Source organism: Balaenoptera physalus (genome assembly GCF_965194825.1).
Source record: "Balaenoptera physalus genome assembly, chromosome: 2".
Classification (NCBI taxonomy): domain Eukaryota; kingdom Metazoa; phylum Chordata; class Mammalia; order Artiodactyla; family Balaenopteridae; genus Balaenoptera; species Balaenoptera physalus.
Window position 1 is genome coordinate 46196886 of NC_138883.1, and position 21237 is coordinate 46218122.

The 21237-nt window shown below is 45.6% G+C and overlaps 1 protein-coding gene across 6 annotated transcripts in view; it reads right to left on the reverse strand.

Annotated features, from left to right (window-relative positions):
* The window catches only part of SAMD4A (sterile alpha motif domain containing 4A), a 221215-nt gene that overhangs the window by 36523 nt on the left and 163455 nt on the right, over window positions 1–21237 (reverse strand). For 4 of the 6 annotated variants that reach the window (XR_014260777.1, XR_014260779.1, XM_082450396.1 and 1 more), the window contains exons 4-6: window positions 16005–16268; window positions 4748–4857; window positions 2448–2534 (exon numbers count right to left, since the gene is read on the reverse strand). Coding sequence is in view for 3 of the 6 variants with exons in the window: in XM_082450396.1 (XP_082306522.1) it covers window positions 2448–2534; window positions 4748–4857; window positions 16005–16268 (461 nt within the window). In the remaining 3 variants the exon portion in view is untranslated. The remainder of the gene's footprint in view (window positions 1–2447; window positions 2535–4747; window positions 4858–16004; window positions 16269–21237) is intronic. The other 2 variants (XR_014260778.1, XM_082450397.1) reach the window with 1 other exon arrangement.

A 21237-nucleotide genomic window follows, 5' to 3' on the forward strand; every position in this document is an offset into this window, starting at 1 on the left:
TTTCATCCCAGGAAGACGTCCCCACCAGCCTCAGCGATGACGCGGATCACGCTGGATTCTGAGAGTGCCCCTACACATCTATCTGTGGTACCTCATGTCCCGAGCTCCCCGAGGGTGGGGACCACGAGTTCCTCACAGTTAGCCTCCAGTGGACAGGGGAAGTCTAGTCCAAGGCAGCTGCTTAGTAAGTGTTCAGTAACTGAGTGGTAGCGCTCTGGACCTAGAGCTTATCTGCGGCGGCTGCTGGTTGTGAACTAGCCACGGGCGGGGTCCCGGCCATCTCCTTAGAAATCTCTGTGAGGTAAGAATGCCATAGGAGGCAAGGGCATGATGACAGCGTTTCCAACAGCATAATCAGCTGAGGATGTCTGGGAATGCCCGAGGAATGGCTGATTGGAGCCTGTCGCTGGTGGCCTATGTGGGGACGGGTTACCGACAACCTCTCCCTGGCAGGGCGGGAGAGGTGTGGCTCCCAGAGAAGAGGGAACAGAGCCAGGGGCTGAGTCCTCAGTGGATGCTAAGGAGAGCTGCACTCCCACCCCCACGCCATCAGCTCCTGAAGGGACAAGCTCGCAGGTGTCTGGACTCGGGTGTTCCCAAGCAAGCCCAACGTGGTGGTCCACAGCTTCCCTCCTCAAAGAAGTCACACCAAGTAAACTCATCATGCTTTCCGCTTGGCCAGTAGCTGCTTTCAGACTCTGTATTACATCTGTCATCTTTGTAACATTCCCAGTCCAGTGACCCAGGGAGAAGGTCTTTTTGTGGAGTCAACATTATTCTAGGTGTGAAATATAGGACACAGAAAGTGTCACCGACTTATGACAGGCTAGATAGAAAGTCAGTGGCACGTGAGGGCCGCCCGAGCCACCTTGCTGCCCTTGTGTTTCCACGTGCTGATTTGGCCCAATGTTGCACGCAGTGGAGCCGACAGCAACTCCATCTCTCTGTCCCCCAGGTGGGTGCATATCCTCAGTGACAAGAGGATATGAATGAGTTCTTGAAGGATGCTCCAGAAATAAGTGCGGAAAACATCACTCTTTTACCATAATGCTTAGCAATCTAATCCTTATGTAAAATGTTTTCTGTGCTTTTTAAGAGATAAGGAGAAAACTGGCCTGTTGAATGTTCCCCCAAAGAGAACAGTTACATAAAAACGGCAGTAATCACTCTGTTAGACAAACTGCCTGGTAAAGGAGTTGATATAAAATTAAGAAGAACAACAACAACTTCAAGTTCACTTGGATAGGTTACTTGTCATTTGTGATTCACTTTAATTAAGAACAGGCCTTTCATCAAGGAGGTGCCTATGAGTAGCCTCTATCTATCCATCCAGAGGCTTAAAAACCCACCTTCCTTATAAAGATGCATATTCTGTAACTACATATTACTTTATATTTTATAAGATATGCATTAAGCATAATTTTATATGTTGTCACACATCTTTGTGAATAAGGTAAAAAAAAAATCCCCACGACATTAAAATGTTTATGTGCTTACAAAACTTGCTTTAGCCTCACCTACCTCAATATTTTGCTCCCTTTCAAAGGCACCCTGGGATTACTGGAAGAGATTACAACTCAAGCTCTGAAGGCAGCAAATATCAGTACCTTCCCACCCACCACTCCCAACAGCAATATACAAGGATCTCCACACCAGGGCCGAGGCAGCACTGGCTCACAACGTCTGCTCTCTTTTGGACCTTAGATGAACTCATAAAGTCACCAAGCCCTAAAAATGACATCCTTACTATGGTGACATCCAGATACCATGATAGGAAGAAAACATGCTTAGGCAGCACACAAAAAGGGATGGTAGCAGCGAATAAACTGATTTTAACAATGGAATAACCTCTTTTTCAGCACTGTGCATTTTTGAGATGGTTCCTATCAGAGTCATAGGGGCCCATTCCGGTAAGTTAATGTCTGAAATTTTTCTCTGGAGAGCCTACCATGCCTGTCCGTCAAATGATTTTGATCCTCTCTGTTGAAGCCTGGGGTTTACTTGGTGTTTGCCACTCTGGGGGCAGCTTTTCTCAAAATAAGATCCTTCCCTGGGGGGGCAGCAGGAATGAAGCACATCTGTATGTTCCCTACACTGATGTGTCAAGACTGCAGCCTCTGATCGTGGGCTGAACACCTCCTTCATCTCTACAAACGTATAAAAGGCAGAAGGGAATATATATAAAACGTTTCCTTAGAGCTCTGGGGTGGCCAGCTGTGGGATGCCTGGACGCAGGGAATAAGTACATTTCAGCGGTTAGATTACATAGAAGCATGTATAACCAGGAAACTTCACTTCAAAATCATTTCATTTTTTTCTCACTTTGGTAAGGAAACAGCATGATACTCCCTACAAGATCTGCCGATGACACTTTCAACTGAGAATCTCCCTTGGCCCATTTTCCCACGATGAAGGTGGAAGTGGTCCATCACCCGGTAATAACTTACCCTTTCCAAAGACTTCAGGAGGTTTTGTCTCTCTTTGAGCTTCTGAATACTGATGACAATTTTGTGTCTTGCACCTTTGGTAACATTCTATAATGAAATAAAAGTTATATTTAAAAACATATTTTTAAGCATCAGCTTAGAGATTCTTGGAAGCTATTTAGTACTTTACTGTCTTCTTGGTTCCCACATGTGTGCAGACTAGTAAATATCCATTTGTCTCTCTCTTCAACATCCATTGTCATCAACCTCTTCTTACTAAATATTATAACTCCTCAATATCCATTATCATCAACCTCTTCTTACTAAATACTTTAACTCCATCTGGCTACACATTCGCCTGTGTCTTTTGGCTGTGACCTTTAGGAGAACGAGAAATAGCCAGTTATCCCATTCAGCATGAAATTTCTTCATAGTCTTAAAAGATCACTTTTAGGTCATACACTCACTCCTTGTGTCCAGGTTTTATCATTTCGGTCCCTTCCAGTTTTCCTGAAGGTTCCAACCCCATAAGAGATACGCATTGCTTTCTCAAAGCTTTCCTATGTTTACCCATCTCGAGGAGACATGAAATCCAGTGCAGTTCTCACCTGGTGTCAGACAATACAGGCTGGTTTTTGTCAGTTTGCAGCCCCTCTTGGTTCTCCATAAGGAAAAGTAAAATAGAGAACTTAAACCTATATTTCAGTCATCACTTCAGAGAGAGGATTAGGATTCACAGTTAGGATTATGGATTTTATCTTCTTAACTGTGCATCAGTGGTGAGCCCAAGGATTCAGTTAAACATTTGCTGACTAGAGAGACTGCAAATTTCCAAATAGAAGATCCTTTCTCAAATCAGGTCTCTAATATAAACTTCTGATGACTCTCACAAATATTCATAAAATTTCTCTTAAAGGTGGGAACACCAGAGGTATTGCCTTTACTGAGGAAAATTAAGACTCAAATGATGTCTAAACCCACTCTTTAAGATGAAGCACTGGGGCCATATTTCTGTTTAGCCTTGACTTTGGGTTCAAGTGAATTTTTACTCTGAAAAGTCTGTGCTGGCCTCTGGCTTTGCCCTCTGTGTCAATTATTTCTTGTTTTTTCTCATGTCGAACAACTGATGACCGAGATTTTTTTCTCAACTCTGACCCAAACACAAGAATGCTCTTAGAAGAAGTTCTCATCAGTCCTGGGGATCTCAAGGAGTGATCGAGATAAAAAAGCAGTGGGAAAAGTGTTAGGAAGTTGAAATTAGGGCCTTTCATTCTCTGAGAATGTGCAGTGACTCTGGGCTTTGTCTTACAACTCAATACTGGTATTCAGCCAGGCCTGCAGAGGTTAACTGTGGATACTGAATATGCAGTGGGAAACCAGGATCTGCTGGGAGGTCTGCGTCTAGACCAGCCATGCCCCAAGTGGTATAACCTCCTCTTCCTGCAGGGGAAATACTATTAGCCCATTCAGACCATTAATTGTCTCAAATCACCGCTCAAAGGAAACTGAGGTCAATTTGAAACATGCAAATAGCATTTTAAACAAGGGAAACAAAGACATTGGTCAGATCTATTTGCCCGAGCACAGCATGGTAGGAAACATGCTTAGTTTCAGGGGCTCTGCTGACTGGCTTGGGCTTCGGTATCCACAGAGGGAAGGAGGAACTTTGTCCTTTTATGGCACACAGAGAGGGAACTGACATCTGAGATCTGGGGTAATCCCATTCTCGATTGCTGTCCCATGTTATTTAGGGTGGTTAGAAGAAAATATTTTGTACAACTTTCTCTGTTCCAACTAAGATCAGTTTGAATGTGTTTTTGGACAAGTGTTGGGGAAGGTCTGAGACAGGAGCTGGTGCTTCTACTTCCTAACTACTAGAAGTCAGGTGATTTGTAACTGGACTGGACAATACACAACCAATCTGTCATCCTCCAAACCAGCCCTGGCTGGGCAGACAGAGGGAGGGGCCCAGGAAAACAAAAGCAGGGACACGGACTCTTTGAGGTCTTGGTCAATGTTACTTCTTCTGATTCTCCCCTAGCACCCTAGAAGTGTGCAGCTAGGTTATTTCTTTTTCATAACACTCCTTCTCACCCTCATTTGCCCTGTGGTTACCTGCTCGTCTTCCCATCTCCTACTGGACCCTGAAGGCAAGAACCCAGCCCTACTCACCATGGCATGCTGGCCAGCACCTGGCAGTTCCTAGAACAAGGCAAGCTACTAGGTGGGTACAGGTACGGGTTCAAACAAGGTCTGCCTTGGACTTGAACATCAGATTCCACCCGGGGTACCTTCTCGGGGATAGCCAGCCAAGCACATACCTGAGCCTCCAGCTGGCACTCAGTGAGGGCCATCATCTCCTCGTAGGTCATCTGGGAGAAGAGCGCAGCATACTTGTGCAGGCGGAGGCTTTTTAACCAGGCTGGAACATCTGTGGTGCGAGATGCACAGGAGATGGGGAGAGAAATTCAGAGGGAAAGAGAAGAGATGACAAGAGATGTGGGAAGAGAGAAAGGAAAAGAAGGTGGTGGTCAGAGGGAAAAAAACGAAAGAAAAAAAAAACCTTTATGTTACTACTTGCTTAATTTTGGCAGCAAATTACAGACTTAGAAGTCTTGATCTAGTTCTGATATTCCCACTGTTGGGCTCCCTTACTCTTTACACCAGGGGGTGGCTAACTTGGGGTCCATGGGCTTCAGAGCATACAGCAATTCTCTAAAACTACATCCCAATTTGTGAATATATGGGTGCTTTTCTGGGCAGAGGGTCATTCACAGCTTCTATAAGATTCTCAAAGGGATTTACGACCCAAAAAATGTCAGGGATTCACTGCTTTAGCCAGACGACTTCATTTTTGATTTCGAAAGAGCTGACTTAGAACATAAACTACATATGATGAGTCTTCATCCTCAAGATAATTTCTTTCTAGGTTTAGTGCAGATCCCCATATGCTGTTTCTGCCGCTTCCACAGTGATAGGAAAAAATCCAGGCAGCAGCACTTTCCCCATGGGTGGAGCTGCTGTCATTCTTAGCCTCATCTTTCTTCTGACTTCCTATACCCCAGTGGGAATAAGGGCATCCTGGACTCCAAAACTACCACATAGTGTGTGTGTGTGTGTGTGTGTGTGTGTGTGTGTGTGCTGACCATTTCTCCTAGCTAAGTCATGTATCTGGATGTGTCTTTGACGTTCTCCTCGAATGTCAACCACATATCAGGACTTGAAAGGTCCAAAGACTGCCTAGACTATGGGATAATGGGAATTCCAAAGCACATCTGAAATAATTCCTACATTTGGGATTCTAGATTTAGGAAAATTAAACAGTAACTGTATTGAAAATCCACAGGAGAATTATTACCTTGGTAAGTACAACCAAAACAAAGCACTTGCCCATGCTCTTTAAAGTCAGGGTTTTTGAGCTGATAGGATCTTTGAGAAGTCTCTAGAATCATCTTCCCCCACCCCAGCTCATTCTACAGATGGCAAAATTAAGTCATTAAATCTAGGTCACAGGGCAAGTATGTGGTGAAATGGGGACTAGAGCCAGGTTGCCAGATTCCCAGAGTTTTCCTACATGGCATCAACTTTTTGTAGAATGAGGACCAAATAGTCCATCAGTGGGAAGGCTGAATAAACAGTGACTGTAAAGTCTTTGAAATGCTGAAGCATTGGATAAACGTTATTCATGCTTTCTATGAATTATTATCCATTACTAACCATGCTGATTGCAAGATACTATCTACCGCTAAGTGCTTTATTCTGAGGTGCTGACAGAATCCACAAGCACTACAAAATAAGTAGGAAACTTCTAATTTTTTAGTGTTTAGAGTAGCTAACTGGGATTGATTAAAGAGGCCTGGCCTACTCTGATATCAGGCCCTGCCACCTGGGTGAACCCAACCTAGTTTTAGGGAATATGGGTATGGGATGATCACCTGAGACTCAAAGATATAGCAGGGGAGAGTGGGCCTGGTGAGGTTACTTCTTGATTTGCAGTAATGTGAAGACCAAAGAGGAGGAATTTCTGGAGAAACAGAATTGGATAGCCAATGGCATTTTAGGAACAGACTCAGTCATCTCAGGCAAGAAATCACTTGACTCTGTGCTGGGAGGCCCTTCATTCTACTGCGACAAGTGGAGAGTCCTTCTGGGACCATTGTTAACCACAAGAGACAGGGCTTCCCCAGCCACATAGTACCAATCCTCACATCCTCCTCAACTCAAGCTGTGGTTGGATCAAGAGTTCAGGACATCTGCTTCCCTCCGGTGACATCCTGGAACTATTCGACCAGACTTGATTCTCTGTCATGCTTTTGTTGCTGTTAAAACAATGCTAATACTTCCACAGAGTGAGCAGCAAATAGATGTATCTCTGGCTTTTAGGCCACTAACATGTTACTGCTTTGTCACCAGGTTTCATGTGTGTTGTTTACATCTTTGAAAGGCCCCAAGTAGCTGCTCAGAAAACTCAGTGATCATGATTCAGAGAAGTCTGGGTAACCCAATGCTATGCTTGGGTACAATCTGTCATAAAAGAATATGGAGTAACTTCATGGGCTAAATTTTCACTGGGTGCCCTACAGCTTAATCATGCAAAATCCACTGATGATAAAACAAAGAGAATCCCGAGCTACTAAATCATGCTGCAAACTGGGTGCTTTATAAGCCAAGGTGACAATACGGTGTTTTAAGAGTCAGGGAGAGTGGGGTGCAAATCTTGTCTTGGTAAGTCTCAGTCCAATCAGTACTCATTCCTTTCTATAAAAGTATTTTGACAACTAGAATTTCCCTGGTTAGAGGGATGAAGAGCCTGCCTCACTCATTTAATCAAAATGTACGTCACTGGGAGTCGTTTCCCCAGAAAAGGTTCCTACACAGCTTCAGAACATGGTGAGTTAGGCCTTCCTGAAGAGTTATTTCTGGCTATGTTCCGGGGAAATGCAAGCTCTTCTTGGCCATATGTGCCTTGGGTAGGCATGTTGAACCTGCTCCTAGAGGGTCAGTTCCTAGCTCAGTGCCATGCACCATCTCCTCCTGCAACGTGAACTGATGAACAAAGAAGAGGAAATCCCAGTTCTTAAGAACGTAGTTTACTAACCTTTCACCCCCTGGTTGGCGGTGAGGCACCTTCCTTTGCCAGGGATTAAAACAAAACTCCATTAAGAGGGAAACACACCAGAGAACTGAGTGCCTTGACCATTTTACTCCTCTGAAGCCAGGAATTCCAATGACTTGGAGGCTAGATTCTGTAAGATGTTGGCCAGGGGCAAATTCTAACTAAAAGCTCAGGTCCTTTCCCATGGTCCAGATACTACATGGTTGGATGCAAAGCTGAGAACCAGCTAACATAACCTCAGGCCTATGGTTGGAAGACACAGACCAACAGGGGTGTTTCCTGGAGTGGCTGATACGTGATTGAAAGCATGCATGCCGCCTGGGCTCCTGCCTCTGGCTGGTACACAGCCATTTAACTTCATCTGGGCTGTTTCTGATGGACATGCCAATGGAGGTCCCAGACTAGAAAGTTATTCTCTTATGCAGTGTGAGAAGATAAAGATGATTTTACTATATGCTGGAGCTGACTTCCTTGCCAAGTGTGGGAATCCTGATATTTGCTCACTCAACATTTATTGAATGCCTATTATGGGGGCTAGGCATGTCCCTGCCATCAAGGAATTTTTAATACAAAAAAACAGGTAACTCACAAAAAAATTATAAAAGTTGCAGAACAAGTGCTAAGTCTACTCAAAGTTCTGCGGGGGTGGGGGGGGGATGGGCACAGAACAATGGGCATTTGGGTTTGCCTTGAGGAGTGGGATAGCTTCACAGTAGCATTGGTCCTGGAGTCGCTGGGCAGACTATAATGAGGAAGCCGTCTGAGGAAGCCATCTCAGGAAGCAGGAGCAGTGCATAAGCAAAGCAGAGATTCAAGAGAGCATTCCAGGCCAAGCAAAGGCTTGGGTGAATTCTAGAGAAGAGCTTAGACATAAGATGGGACAAATAGGCAAGGGTCAGATGATTGGGATTTCTAATGCCGAACCAAGGAGAGTCAACCTTGGCTTGGGTGATGAGAAACTGTTGAAATCTGAGCAGTAGAGGTACAATCAGATGAGTAAGTAAGAATGACGATGGCTGTCGATGTAAAGGCTGGGCTGGATGAAGTGGGAGTGGAGGCCAGGAGATGAATCCAAGCTCAGGAGGGCAGTGGCAGAGGAGAAGGAAAGTATGTAAATCCACAGTACTTGAAGATTAAGGAAGTACAGGGAATAAGGGAGAGAAAGGAGCCTAAAATGGTTCCTCTGAGTAGGTTTGGTAGGAAAGTACAGGGGAGCATCAGATTTGGGGTGAGAGGAGAGAGATGGTGAACTCCATTTTAGGTCAGCTGAGTGTCATCACCTTTGAGCCACCCAGGGGGAGAAGTCAGCTGGTCAAGACCTCTGAAGAGGGGGCTGAGCTGGAGAACCACTTTCCTTGTCAGTAGCACATGGTAGTTGTTTTAGCCATGGAAGTGGGTGAGATTACGCAGGGAAGAGGGGAGAACCAAGGTGGAGCCCTGGGAGCACCAGGTTTTTAGGGGAAGGTGAGGGAAGAGAAGCCCATGAAGGAAACTGACAAGGGCAAAGGGTAGGAAGTTTCTGGGAGAAAGCAGCACCACCCATGTGTGGACAGTGGGCTCCCATACCACAGCGTCCATCCTTATGAAGCTCCTCTACATCTTGCTGCAGTCCACGGTGGTTTATCTTCTCATGGGCGTTTTTGATAATAGTGCTTCACCCATCTTTTATACGCTAGTATGTCTACCTGTTGGTCTTTACCAATGGGTCAAGTTTCCAATTACGCTTTCTATTTACCTTTTAGAGTTTGGATAAATCAGCCACAGAGAGGCTTTGTGGTGCATATTACAGCTCACACAGAAGCTGCGCTCCAGTTAGAACTTGGGCTGCTTTGCTCAAATGCCTGCTGCTGGAATGGCTGCAAATATCATTCAGGTCAACAGGCCATGCAGCACCTGCCCGACAAACAAGGAGGCCCCACAAGAGAGAAAGATGGAACCAATATTGCAGAAGAGCTCAATATGGGGAGCGATGTAAAGGGTAGGGAGTTAGGCATCCCTGGAAGACAGAACCATGAACAGCCGCCTTTTCCACAAGAGGCTTCACTGTGGTGGTCCTGGTACCTGCAAATGGAAGAGCAACTCCCACTCGCCACGGAGAGCCAGGCTAATCTCAAACAACTCCCTCTCTCTCTCCAAGACACGACTGCATCCTTGGTCTTTGAGGGAGAAGAGCCAACGTAGGAGCAAGAAGGGACTAACTCTTCAGGGTTGAAGCAAGAAGGAAAACATGTCTTTCGAAAATGAAGAAGTCTAGCAGCATCATTAAGATAACGGAAGCCTGTCTATTTTTGGCCAGAGCGGAATGAACAGCCCCATTCCGTACCAGCCTTTGAGCAAAAGAAAGAAGGTGCCTTGGTCTCGGGTCCCTGTGGAGCTGGAGTGGGCTCCGCCATCCTGGGACGTGTCCATGGTGGCCTCTGGCTTCCACACTTGTGGGGAGCATGTGTGGGTCTTGGAAGGCACAGAGATGGTCGAGTTTGGGTAAAATACCCTCTTTGAAGGGTTTGATACAAACAGAAGGACTAAATTTCTCGCAGTTTCCATCGGCTATGACACCCGTAAGTGGTGTTCTACTCTTAGCCTGCTTTGCGTCAACAGCAGCTGGGTTCCACATTGACAGCTGTCCTTAAAGCACTTTAGCTGAAGACATACACTTTGTAAGAAATAGCAGCTATAAGTCTCACAACCTTTAGAATTTGGGGGAATCCTGGGGATTTACTTTTCAAAGATATCAGGGCCTCTCAGCCTATCTGAAAAGAGGAAGCACAAGTCTGAGCCCATTAGGACCTATACACACAGGTTGTATGTTGGCATTTGGGAATAAAGAAAGTGAAGGAAGCTTACTAAATCCTGGCCTTTAAGTTAGATGAATTCGAGGCAGCATCTAGAAAGTCAGCATTCAGAAAATAGTAACTTGTTCCCATAACAGCCATGCTGAAAAGTGTCCCAGCCACACACGGGGCTGTGTCACTCCCTCTCCGTCACTCACATCCTTATGACCCTCAGAAATGCTGTATTCACAACCTTTCTTACAAAGGTTTCTGATGGGTTCCTTTGTCTTACCAAAATAACACTTCTCAATATTTTTTTTTCCTCATCTCATTCTAAGACAGGCAGAAGTTCGAAGGTCTACATTTCAAAACCAACTCAAAACCCCAAACCAGCTATTTCAGAATAGGCAATATATTTCCTTTGCTATGGAGAAAAAAAGTTTACATAAGTTTCATCTAAGAAAGATTCTTTAGAAAACCTGAGCCTATTTTCATGGTTCCCTCCGCTCTTAATCGCTATGTTTCTATCAAGGTTACTGGACCCAAAGGTTTCTTTTTTACCTTTATCATGTCTATACGCAAACAATGTAAGTTTAAATTACCCCTATATTTTTACACTAACATAGTGCCATACCTCATAAGTATACCAGCCAATGTTAATTCATAATGGGGAGGTTGAAGCTCATCTCAAGAGAAACAGACCCCACCCCCCACCTCTACCCCTCTCACACCGACAACCGCAATGAGAAAATCATGGAGCTTCTCAGTCTTAGGAGACTAAATCTACGGGCCTTACTAGCCAGAAGTCTAGTGAATTCCCCACAGGAACTTCACCGCAGGGAGGCAGAATGCTTACTGTGCAGGTGAGGAGGGGAGCCAGGGCTCTTAGGGGGGCTGAGCCAGGGGAGAGCATGGTGCACTGTGGTCCTGGCTGGAGCGCCTCCACTGGAATCTTCTACAGGTGCCCACGCTCAGCCCCCGCCGCACGCTGTCCTCCCAGTCTGTTTCTTTCCCAATTTACTCTTTGCTGTCGATGACATCATGGGCTACCCAGATGTCCCAGGCAAAAAGCTGGGCATCGTCCTAAATTCCTCTTGCTCCATCCCTGTCTACATTCAATCAGTACGATTCAATTCAGAGCTCTCTCAGGTCTATCTTACAAAGACCCCACGAACACACTACCTTGTCTCCTTTGTTCGGCTTGGTCCAAATTCATTGTCTTCCTCAGTTACTGAAACATCCCCCACCTCCCAGCTGGCCTCCAAATCCAGGATCCCCTGCCCCACCCCTACTTTGATATGCCTCCCACTCTTCTGTTCAGGTCCTATTTCTAATATGTAAATCCAAGCAGGTCATTCTGCTGCTAAATTCCTTCCATGTCAGGATAAAAGCTCCAATCTTTTGCAATGCCTAGCATCTGGCTCTTCCCTCTCCAGACATTGTTGCCATGTGCCCCTAACACACAAGCCATCGGATGATGCACTTGGTCAAGCTGTCTCATAACCATGCTTTCACGAATAACATTCCCTCTGCATAGAATGCCCTTCCCTCACCTTATATATTTGGCTAATCTGTAATCCTGCTCCGAGCTGAAGCTCCAGGCCTCTCCCTTTCCAGGAACTTTCCTTGACTTCCCTCCACTTTGAATTAGGGCACTCCTTGCTGCCTGCCTCGACCCAGGGCAAGTCTCTGAGACAAGATATGTTCACAGATGTGCACATGCATCAGGTCTCTGTTTGTTGCTCACATGATAGCGAGTCCCTTGAGGCAGGAACCATCTCCTTCACCTCTGTCTCCCCAATAACCAGTCCAAAGCCTCTCTCAGCAAGCGCTCAAGAAAGGCAGCTGACTTGCTGAGGACAAAAATGAAACCTGTTAATCAGTCTTTCTTCCCTCGTCTCTGTTCCCATAGAATAGCCATATCACTCATGAACACCCCTTGCCTTCGGATGAGTCTTTAGGTGTTGGGTTTATACAAAATTTCTGAAGACGTGATGCTAATAGGAGGGGCAAATGTACTTCTCCCACCAATGAAATTCTGTTCTCTATTTTCTCTTCCTTTCAGGAATTTATGGGAATGTCATTTTTTCCCCTCTTGGCCACCTGGAGGCTTTGTATGAGCGAAGGGGTAAGAGAGCACATTCTACTCATGTGACATGGAGGGGGAGAAGAATATAATTGAGTGTCAACTTAGAATCAAGAATCTTTCCCCTGGGATAAGTCACAGTGAAGCTTTTGCAAGGAACAAGGACAACTGAATTTAGAAACCACAGTCAGCCTATTCAGTGCAAACATGTATAACCAGTAGCCTCCACAGGGCATGTTGAAGGGGAAACTTCCATGTTCCCACTCAGTGTCCCACTTCTGTTCATTAATTTCTAGTTGAGTAGCTGATCCCATGCTTCCCTGAGCCTGAGATATTAGTTTGAGATCCCTACTGCCAGGGACATCCACTCTGTGCTTCAGAGCTGACTTAAACCTTCAGGATGTGTGTTTACTATAAAAGGAAAAACAAAGCAAAGCAGGCAGATGATGTTAATCCTCTGAGAGCAGGAGCTGGTCTACTTGGGAGAGAACTTAGTGACAACCCCTGGCAGGGAACGCTGACACCAAGACAAAAAGAGGGAGAGATGGTTGTTTGTGAAAAATAAAAAGGGCAAGAATGCTGGGCTATGAGCTTTATTTCCCACTCTGGACCCAAGAGGCACATTCCTAAGGGACGATGTGTAGCCAAACCTGGCTCATCTGTCTGGATGAAAAGGAAGCCTCAGATGAACACAGCGTTTCGGCAAAGTATGCACAGCTGCTGTCAAGAAAGATGAATTCACACTAAATTAAGCTCAATTACGGGAATTTTTATTCTTTTCCCAAGGTGTGGGGTGAGGGCTGACATGCATCCCCTGGAGATTTGGAACTCCTCCAAATTCTACTACAGATTCCTTGCTGTTCTCGTAAACTGGGTGTCTAAAGAGTAGGAAAATAGCAATTAGATGATGGCATCCTGAGGTGGACCAGAAAGTAGCTTTAAAAGGCTGACACTCCTGCCAAAGGGCCAGGTCACAGAAAGGAAGAGACGTGGATCCAAGAGGAAGAGCTAGCTCTCTTTAAAAGCACTTCATTTGATTTCAGATTCCATTTCTCAGAAAAATACAAATTAATTTGGAAATTTAAACCGGTGTCTGCTCTTGGACAGGGGAATCGGATGACACACTCTTAGGGACAGGCTCATTACGGGTTGCTTCTGCGCTCTCCTGGGAGGCCATCCTGAGCAGCGCTAGATGGTGGGAGTCCTCAGGGGTGGCCTTCGAGGGAAGCTGTTGCCAGGTGCAGCGGGGGAGGGGCATTCGTGTGGCGTAAACACTGGCCCCGACACTCTGGAATGATGCTGTTTTCAGGTGTGGATGTTTCTACGGCTTGACCTACCAGCTGAACTGCAAATATACTTTTCCCACACATAGAACCCTCATTGTCTATCATGTTCCTTCCTTCAAATAGGCTTTGCCATTTAATTCACTAAGGACCGTATACGTTGGGAGAAGGACCATTCAGTAGGTCAGCAGAAGGTGGATATACACAGAAGAGGGTCCTCTGTTTAGTCCTGTCACCAAAGAGCCTGTTTCCTGACCACATGCCTTGGGCCTATAAAGAAAATCTTGGCTATCAGATCTTATCTGCATCATTTTCAGATCGAAGAAGCTCTGAGGGGACAATTCTCACCAATTCTAAAAGAAGGAATCGAAGAAGCTGATATACGGGATGTTCCTTGAACTTTGGAATATTTTGGCTTTTATTCTAAAACAGGGACAGGACATTTATTCCGTTTTTCTCTCATTCATTTCTCTTTAAAAGCCTGCTCTCATTACTCATTTCTCACCTCGAAAGGCCAGCATGCAATGAGCACACATTTACCTGCTTTGGGAGAATGTCTAAGGTATACAGAGGGCTTCACAACCAAAAACAAAGAAAGAAAACCAAGAAAAGAAAGCAAAAGGAAAAAAGAAAGAAAAGATAACGAAGCTCCTATGAGCAGTCAGCAGACCGAGCATTCCTCTGGGCGAGGCCTGTGTCCTGGAGAACAACAGGCTTCCTGCAAGACCCTCCAAGCCCTTCAACGTAAAGGCCAGGCCTCCTTCCCAAGGTTACCAATTAGAACCGCACGTAGCTTTCTTGGAAACCATCTGTCCAGACACCCCACCTGCCCAGATGCTCCACTTCACTCGGCAAGAAGCTAGTCCTGAGTAACCATGGCTTCTACCCCTCTTGGGCCAAGCATGGCTGAGCCTCCCCTGCTACCCATCCCCCCGGGGCTCAGCTGCTTGAACACAGAACCATGTAGCATGAACTCAAAAATGGGTTTGGGTAGGTCTCCAAAATTACGACACATTTCCCCGAGAACTGTGAAAGAGAAAGAAAAGAGGACACACATCCCCACCGTGCCAAAAGGAGCCATTGTTTTTGCTGCCTGTTAAACACCTTTAATGACCCATTTGTATCACCAGAGAGAGGAAAACATCAAGATGTGTCCCACCCGCTCTGGGCACTCAGCACAGTACCCACCACAGATTGCAGTGGGATGGGAGGATGCTGGCCTGAGCAGCCGGGAGGGAGGAATGCTCCAGGGAAGTGTCTTTGCGTCAGATTCATGTCCCCTGGTGGACAAGCTCCATTTTTTCAGCCTGGCGCTCACTTACAACCAGCACCTGGGCAATGGCGGGCATCTCCCTGTGCCACGCTTCTGTGGCGGGGAGGAAACTCAGTACACAGCCTCCTGTGTCAACACTAGTTCTTCTCAAGGGTACGATCAGAAGCAGCACAACCTCAGGACTATGCATGCCAGCAACGAGGGCACCCTCAGAGCCTCCCCTCAGCATCGTGGTCCCAGGAGCACGACTAGCTCTTGTTTCTCCATCTAAAACTGTTATTAGTGTGTCTCTGATGAGCATCTTTCCCTAAGGGCTTCCCAGCCGTTGAACAACTTGCATCTAAAAATACAGAATGTGCCTATCCTCTCTGAACCTACCATGGGTGATTTGGAAATCTCTATCTCCCGATGAGTATCTTTAGAAGAGGAGAGATTTACAGGGCAATGTAGGAACATTTATTTATGCTGCACAAAAAGGCCTTTATCACCTGTATGCAAATCTGTTATCAGGCTTAAAACACTGTCAGAGAGTCTCAGTGGTATTTTTTTCATGTCCCTTAAACAGATGCAGAGAAAAAGGGTTTGCAAGCTTCTTTGGATATTAAAGGAAAAGGGAGAGAGGAAACAAAGCAACACTACGATTGTACACTAAGAGAGATTTGAAAAAAATATCCTGTGGTTTGTTTTGCTAAATTATTGACGGTTCCCTGGCCAGAGCAGTGAGGTAGAAGGCTGGAGCAGCTCAGCGTCTTTACAAACAGGGCAGACCGAAGAACGTACGTGCAAACAGTAGATGCTGTCACCGCCAGCTGTGACACATTTAATTGTCCGCAAGTCACTGCATTCAAAAAAAAGAGGGTGTTGACCTCTCTTGCTCTTCCCAGGTTTTGGCAAGAAGCCCTGGAAGGGGAATCCAAGCCCTTTCCTCCACGGTCAACTCCATCAGCCTGGGGAGGGGCGGGCTCTTTCCTCCTTGCTGCCTACCTCTCTTCTCACCCTCCTGATTCCAAATAAAGGGATGGACTCTGTTGCCAGTGGTAGTCACTCACCTTTCATACCACTACCTTCTTCTTGGAATGTGTTACGAGCAGTGGTCTGATCTTCTAAGTGTTCACTCCCACCACTTCCTGAAGAGGCTACACTGCTTTGTGGTGACAGGGGGGCATGATCGGATGGGAGGCACTGGGGTCCTCTAGCTCGTAAGTCCTCATGAGACATCCATCCATGTCCTAGAGGCTGGTTTGGCACATTCATGGGTGGGGTAAGGGACACAGATCGTTTCAAAGGGCTGTGGTGTGCCTGGCCTGAGAGAACTGGAAAAAAAAAATAAAATGAAATAGGTTATTCCCCCCCCTTTAGCCTGGGCCACAGAAGAACCCACAGTACCTCTTCACCCTGAGAGATGGCGCTGTCTTATTACTGCATCAGTGGGCATGGGGTGGCCCTTCCCTTTGGGGTGATTAAAAAGGATGCTGTCTGTACCTCTGGGTGGGTTGGGCTTCTCCAGGGAGGCTACATCTATAGTGCCCAGACCTGTGCTTTTGTGGGTTGGGATCTGGGTTTAGTTCCAACTCTAGAAATCAGGATTTGGAGTAGTAGCCCCATAAATCAGGTGAGGCTTGACAGTTTGGCTAAGTGGCCATCTGCCAAGACTGAAAAGAACATGTCCTGGATAATTTTTTTGCAGGGGAGGAAACACACAAAACCCGACATTACCCATGTCATTAAGGGTGGACTTCTGGAAGGGCAGGCAGGCCGGTCATCATCGTTGGGGATCTTTGCTGGGCTGAGCTAGACGAAGTGGACTAGTCCTTCCAACCAGGAATCGGGGGAACCATCACCTCTGAAGGGGGTGCAGGCTCAGCGAGGGGCCCAACACTACCAGGGGTACGGGACACAGCAGCTGTGCGTGAAAGGGCCGATTCTTTCTCTTGGCTTCGCAGGTTAATGCCAAACTTTATATTGAAAACACTTCCAGGTAACAAGGCGTTCATTCAGAAGCCAGTGGGGTGCGTGTTCAGCCCTTCCGTGCAGTGGGCAACATCTGTGTAGCCCCCATTTTTAATTTCTTTTCCAGAAAACCAGGAAAAAGCAACAACTCACATATAACTAGCCAAATTAAATTGAGGTCATTCAAGGCAGGGATTTAACCAAAATCAACGCCGAGGGAGCCGACGTTACCCTTGGTTGGTTTTTCTGGGCGTGTAAAGTGACAACCTTACAAAATAAGTCTATTCATAACTTTCTCTCTGCGCTGGCTACTGACAGGTCCAGTTTATTTTGACTGCTGCAGTGTTAACATGGAACTGAGCCACATGCATTTTTAAACATTTTTCAGGGAAGCCATTAAGTTCCATCTCAGGCTCTATCCCCTCCAGTGAGGTATTTACTCTCCCAAGTCCGGACTAGCAATGCTTTGCTGGCGTTCATCTTTGTGTGTTTTTTAGTCAGCAGACCTGACATCCCAATGTAAGAAGTTCCGCTTTCTGTTAAACCGCATTCTGGTAGGGCAGCACCCACATAGAGACCTGAACAGCAGGCTCCCTTGCCCCCCACTTAAAAAGATAAAGTCTGAGTGTTTGCAAAAAGTGTGTTTGGGGCAGTAGAGGTGAGGGCAGGCTGCTCATGGTCAGCTGGCATTAACCAGGCCCCGAGAGCCATGGGGCTCACACCTCTGCTGTCAGTGTTTCCGTTTGGCTTCATGTGGCCAGAAGGGCAGTCTTGTGTGTGAAAGAGGGACAATCAGAAGGGGTAGAAACTTCCTTATTAACAAAAAAGGGAGGGAAAAAGGGAGCTGCCGAGTTTAGTATCTGTACCCCGAGAAATTTCTAATTTGGGTCGATTCTATCAAAGGCAAGGAATTATCATCTAACTTCAAAATATGCAAAGGGAACAATGTTAAAAAATTTTTTTGGATCCTAACAGGCTGAAACAGCTTGCATTTCCACTAAATAGACTATGGAAGAAACTATTTAAAAAGGCTCCCTGGAAAATGCATTGCTCCCTGGTTGGATCTGAATTAGCAAGAGAAAAAGAAAAAGAAAAAAGAAAAAGCAGAAAAAGAAAAAAAGAAAAAGGAAGCAGCAGCAAAAATGAAGAGAGAAGCCAATAGGAAGAAAAGCCAGACATCCAGAAAATTCATTTCATGCCTGTCTAAGTATTTATACAAAATTGGGCAGACTTGTTCAGGGCTGCCCCAAGTGCTGGGACTTTCCAGCTGAGATGTCTTTGCTTCCTGGTACCTCTGCAACCATTTCAGAATATCTGGTGGATGCTCTGAATGGTGCCAGCCAGGTGTGCCCAGAGTGGAAACGGGGGCTCCTCTTCACAGCCAGGATTAGAGTGAGCCCGAAACCATAAAAACAGGCCTTGCCAAAGAGCGACACACAGCTCAGAGCTGCTGGAACCCTTAGCATTCCACCTGGTTAGAGGCTATAACTGAATCCATAACCATGAGTGGTGACACTGCTAAGAGGGTCCCCGTTTTTGGATGTGGAGAACAATACCACACACAGGTAGCAGTAGAATTCCGTTATTAGATGAAGCCAATTTGCTTCTTTCCACCGAAAGTTTTCTTAAAATCCATGCTACCTCCCCACTGATGGGTGTCCTTGGGGAGGCTGTCAGTGTCCAAGGAATCTACTAAATGTTTACCTAACTTCCCAGGACTTACAGGGATTTGTTCATAGAAATCTACACCCATTTCTTCATATATCCCTGAGCTTGACTGAAGCTACAGGGATTATGGCACGAGCTTGGTTGGTCTCTGTCTCCAATAAAAATCGATTATACCTGAGGTACAAGGACCTTTTCCCAGGGACTTTCTACCTAAGGCCCCACCCTGTCTGTATCATAAAGATTCCCACAGCTGGCACCAAACTCAGAAATGTCCCCTTAGGAGCGAACCTTCCATAGCAACCAAGCACAGTGCTTCTTGTTAAGCTTCTGGTTTGGTTTGCAGAGAGGGCCGCGGATTGAGAGCCAGCGGGGGCCCACACCTACATGAAAGCCAAGTTGTGCGGGGCAAACACCTCATCTCTCCAAAGGGAACTGAGGCCTGGAGGCAATACAGGCTCACCTTCCTGTGGGAAGGAGACTGGAGCAGGTGACAGGTCACCTGCCAACAAGGCCACTTTGGGGTGAAGACAAATCTTCAGGTAGAGGTAATGGTGACCGCGGAGCCGAATTTGGTATTACTTCAGGTGCTGGAGTACTTTGTTTGGCATAAAATAGCAGAGGAAAGAATAAACGCCATGGACAGAAAGAGTGTGAGAAAACAGGCCACACAGCAGTGGAAGGAATGAGGTGGCCCGGGGCAAAGGGTGGATGGCTGTCCCATGACTCCTTTTTCTTTTCAACCAAAAGAACTCATCTGAAGTGGTGGTAAATGGAGGAAGGATGGATATTCAGGCAAAAATAAATAAATAACATTCCTTTCCCTATGAGTAGGGAGGGGAGAGCAGTGAAGTCAGGCTTCTGAGAAGCTCTTCACACCGTGTTAGCTGCCCCAGAATCACTCTAGCTAGAGGCAGACCTTTTGAATGTTCTCGCTTGCTGACTGCTGCACGCCAGACAACAGCAGCACTCCATTGAGACTTAAGCTGCCCCAGAGTAATATTCAAATGATGCAGAATTAAGCACAACTTGAAAAAAAGTCTCACTATTGATTAGGAGTTAGCAAGTTCCAGCTGAACCGAGGTCCTGAATTTTGTGACTTTATAATAATGAGCGTTGGAGGGACAGCATATTTCAGGGGGGATTCATTCTAACAATTGCCCAGGGGGGCAAAATTGTGACTCTTGCTCTTGAAAAAACTGAAGCTAAAACTTAATACTGTGTAGAGTATAGAGCCCGTATCGCTTATATTTTTAGGAATAGGAAATCTCAGGTATGTACACATATATATGTATGTATGTATGTGTACATATGACAGTAGAGTACTATAATAGTTGGAACACTTATAACGTCAAGTAAACTAAAAATAAATAATAAATATTGAGCAAGTCTAGTTGAAATATGGGAAAAGCAGCTAAAAATAATCTTGCTTCAGCAGTGGAGCAGTATGATGTGAGGACAGAGGGTCTTATAATCTGGCCAAAAACTCTGTCATACCATTCGGGGCCAGCCGCCGTCTCTGACCTCCTTTAACCTTATGATTTCTTTTTCATCTCCAAGCATCTTTCATGAGACTACTTTCAACACATTTTTAGGGGAAAATACAATACCTGGCACTGGGTTCTGTTCTTTTAAGTATTTTCTTGAAAGCCTGGAAATCAGATTTCTTTCCCCTTTCCTGTGACCAAACTTGACTTTGCCTTGATTTTTAGCTATTGAAATAAGGTTCAGGAAAAGACTTTTCAAGATAGACTCTTTTAAGAAAATTAGGTATAACTACTTCTCCTGCCTTCTAATATGACAAATAATGGGGTTTGTGGAAAGAGGAAGGTTTGGGATACGGGCCCAGCTATTTCCTTGGTCCACTGTTAGGTTAACAATTGTACCCCACTGTCAAGGAGTGAAGTGATCCTCATACACAAACAGTTCGGACGACTGAAGCTCAACTCTTCCACTGCAACTTTATCCTAACAAACGGTAATGGAGATCTTTCAAAGACACATTGCATACTTCTCTGTTCTCCTTAAATTTATACAGTGAATACAAGTAATGCTTTAAAATTAGTATTATGAGCATAGATTAATAACATTTCAGAGCTGCAAGACCCTGAAAGGCAATGTAATCCAATAATCCCTATGTTGTGAGCTGGGGGCCCCTGGGTAGTGGAAGGACCTGGGAATCCCTACGTGCACCGGTTAGTAGATGAGACGCTGTGCTATACGTGGTTTTTATACGTATGTAGAGAGTATTAAAATTAATAAAATATAAATTCATTTATATTTGCTGAATTCATAGCTCTTCTTGTCATTTTTTTCATCATCAGATTTGAAGTACAATTATTGTTTTACGGGGATCCCAGTTTTTTGTTAAAAACTGAGGCCCGAACTCAATAAATGATAGAGATGACCGCTATTCTCTGCTGTGTTTGCTGAGTTCCACGGGCACCTAGTGGCCTCGGGAACTCATATGCTTAAAGTCCTCTGGTGCCTTTCACAGTTACACTACCTCTTCAAGTTCACTCCACCACCAGGTCTCATTGCTACCACTGTGAGTTTCCACCTATCTCCAGGCTCAGCATTTTGCCCTGGGGTCTAGAATCTAGACTGCTGAAGCTGATTTCCTTTTGAATAAGGGCATTAAGTACACCCATACTCCTAATGTCATTCT